The 3,582-nt window shown below is 37.1% G+C and overlaps 1 protein-coding gene across 1 annotated transcript; it reads right to left on the bottom strand.

The window, feature by feature from the left end:
- Positions 1-660: 660 nt before the first annotated feature.
- Positions 661-3,291, bottom strand: LOC117127734. The gene is made up of 4 exons (XM_033278382.1): positions 2,815-3,291; positions 2,004-2,629; positions 1,763-1,922; positions 661-1,128 (listed from the first exon to the last, which is right to left on the bottom strand). Exons 1-4 carry the CDS (start codon positions 3,289-3,291, stop codon positions 661-663), a joined length of 1,731 nt encoding a protein of 576 aa, XP_033134273.1.
- Positions 3,292-3,582: the final 291 nt, after the last annotated feature.

Genomic DNA, 3,582 nt, shown 5'->3' with positions numbered 1-3,582 from the left:
TCTCATAATTGTTTATAACCAACCAATCAGTCAAACGAACAACTGCCTCACTACAGGAAATGTGGGTAGTAATAGCAGATGGAAAACGCTATGAGTCATATATAAAAGCGTTTCTTTGTCCGCTCTGACAGCGCCCGTTATAATAGGTCTGACCCTTTTAATAGCAGTTTTTCTTTGTGCTATAATTAAGCGTACAACAATAGCGTGTTTCTGTTCGCAATTGTTAATATTTATAATAACGTTGTACAAATATTATTAAACCTAATAATTTGATTTTCCCAATAACAAAGATAGCAAATGTTTTGTGTTATTAATTAGTTTTTAAATAATCTGAAAATTTATTAATAATAATTATGAATTGATTTTTTGTGATAATTAATTCGAAAATTTGTAATAAAAAGAATTTAAATTATTAAAAATCCAAAAAACTATATAATTATTTAAAAACCCATAACACAACATTATCACATTCATACAAACCATCACACAAACATACAACCTATCAATCTACCACTAATAAACCTTCACAATCATCCCTAACATAAACACTATCATCATCCGAAGCTTCATCACCCATATCATCAACTTCTTGGACAGGCAAAGGTGCACCACCAAAATCCTCTTCTGTTTCCAACTCATGATAACCTCTAGGTGGTGCTCTCATAACAACATAACAACATACCAATTTGAATGATTATCCTCCCTAGAGTAGAAAACCTGTTTCGCTTGAGAAGGTAGAATGAATGGATCTTTCAAATAGGCTGCTTGGTTCATATGAAGGTTAACAAGAGTGAAGTCATCTTCTTCCTTCACACCATTCCCTGTGTTTGCCCAGTTGCATCTAAACAGTGGCACTTTGAACATGTGATAGTCGATGAGTAAAATCTCATTTATCACTCCATAGTATGTAAGCATACCAGCGACCTGTCTCATATCTCGAGCACTTGATCTACACATGCTAAAGGCTTCATAAGTTACTCCACTGTTTTGTGTCTTCAGCTTGACCGCATCAGTATGAAACCGTTGCCCATTAATGATGAATCCTTTATGTGCTAAAGCAACATTTCTTGGTCCAAATGCCAACCACATTATCTCCTTAGAACGACTATCTGTTGAGTCTGAATGAATCTGCCGCAGGAAATCAGAACATGATCATCAAGCCAGAGGTAGTAAAATCATAATCAAAACATGATAATATGTACCCCGAAACCAATCATCAATCTACAAGCTAACCAATCATCAAAGTACTAAAATCCAGACAGGTTCATCAAGCTACAAGCTAATCAGTCATCAAGACACAAGCTAGCCAGTCATCAAAATACTAAAATCTGGACATTTTCTTCAATCCACAAGCTAACCAATCATCAAGATACAAGCTAACCAGTCAACAAAATACAAGCTAACTAGTATTTACAATAATAATCAAGAAAAGAAGATGGAGTTCGAAACCTTATTTTTAAGCCATTCTGCAAAGTGCTCAGTATGGTTTTTCCATAACAAAGTTTTATTTCTAGCTAATTGAACATCCTTAGTTTGTAACTCTTCCAAATGCATCCTGATTTTAAATTAAACAACAATATATGAAAATGAAATTATAAGTAAAAATAGTAGATGAAACATAGAGAATAACTTACTCAAGAAAGGGATCCAAAGATGCCATGTTCATTAGCACATAGCGATGTGCAATGTCTCTATCTTCATATGAAACGGCAACCTCTATACCCTTCTACAGAGGTCAGCTTTCAACCACCATTATGTCAACCTCAACATTTTCATTACGATTAACTGCTTCTTGAACTGGTACTGAATCTTTAAGAAACTCTAAACAAAATGCAACGCATTCTCCAGCTAAATACGCCGCAGCCATACATGCTTCTGGCCTTGCATAATTCTTAACAAAAACCTTTAGTGTTTTCATGTACCTATAACTTAGTCAGGAAATATGAATTAGTCAAACATCATTGCGGGAAATACATATATTGAAGCAAATGAGTACATCAAACCTTTCGAAGGGATACATCCAGCGGAAGTGTAATGGTCCTCCCAAGTGTGCCTCTTTTGATAGATGTATTGGAAGGTGGAACAAGATATCCAAAAGGGCTGGAGGGAAGAAGCGCTCCAGTTGACACATTGTTTCCACAAACTCTGTCTCCATGGATATAAGTTTCTCCGGGTCAATGATGCGCTGACACAACCTGTTGAAGTAACTACATAATCTACTTATGGCTATCCTAGGACCCCTATGTAACAACCCTCTTAATGCAGATGGTAACAAGTTCTGTACTAGGACATGATGATCATGCGACTTTAAACTACCAATATTTGGAGGGTTAACTGAAACACTGTTCGCAATATTGCCACAATAACCATCAAGATCTCTAAACTTAGCTAACCTTTGGCAGAAAATGGTCTTCTCTTTCTTCGATAACCAGTAGGCAGCAGGAGGTAAGTATGTTTTCTTTCCCCTCACCTCTGTATGCAAGTGCTTTTTGATTTCAATATCTTCTAAGTCTTTTCTTGATTTCAACCCATCTTTTGACTTCGCACTTTGCATCAAGAGAGACAATATAGCATCTGACACATTCTTTTCTACGTGCATAACATCAATATTGTGACGAACAGGCAACTCCTAACACACTAAACAAGAAATTGTTAGGCATATTCATATACAACAATCACATAATATAGGTTAGTTAATTACTATACTTTACCTTCCAGTAAGGTAGTTCAAGGAATATTCATCTCTTTTTCCACCGCCATAGTTCATTTGATTTTTCACACTCTTCTTCTTGAACCCTCTCATCATCTTCCAACTCTGGTATTTTCCTTTTTTTTTTCCTTCTCTAGAGGTCTACCAAAATCATTCCTAAAAGCTTGTAGTGTCTCATATATCTCAGCGCCAGTTTGTTTCCTATTTGCATTCCCTTCCTCCACAGTGTTGTCAAACCAAGTTTTTTTATATCTGTAATGATGGCCAGGCGGTAGTCTCTTTCTGTTTCCCATGTAGACAAACTTGCGGCTAAACTTAAGCCACCTTGCAGGTGTATCCTTTCCACATATATTGCAGGCTTGTTTCCCCTTTACTTTACATCTAGACAGTGTTCCTAAGGCTGGATAGTCACTGATACTCCAAAGCAGCAAGGCTCTGAGTTTGAAATTCTCCTTCGCAAATGAGTCGTACACTTCAATACCCTCAGCCCACAAATCTTTTAGATCGTCTATCAGTGGTGCTCGGTAAACATCTATGTTATTACCAGGAGCTGTTGGACCAGGGATCAAAAATGTCAACATTATATTCTCAGCCTTCATACATATGGTTGGAGACGTGTTATAGTTCACTAACAACACTGGCCATGTGCTGTGATTGGTGTTTTGCATGGAGAAAGGGTTCATCCCATCTGTAGAAATCCCAAGTCAAAGATTCCTTGGATCAACAGCAAAGTCTGGCCATTTATCATTCACGTGTGCCCAAGAGATAGAATCAACGGGGTGTCGCATTGTACCATCTTCAGCGGCATTGGTATAGTGCCAACGCAGATCTTCAGCTATCCTTTTTGATGTGAACATCCTCCTAAATCTGTA

Source organism: Brassica rapa, chromosome A09 (genome assembly GCF_000309985.2).
Source record: "Brassica rapa cultivar Chiifu-401-42 chromosome A09, CAAS_Brap_v3.01, whole genome shotgun sequence".
Lineage (NCBI taxonomy): Eukaryota > Viridiplantae > Streptophyta > Magnoliopsida > Brassicales > Brassicaceae > Brassica > Brassica rapa.
This window is presented reverse-complemented; position numbering and strand designations above follow the sequence as displayed.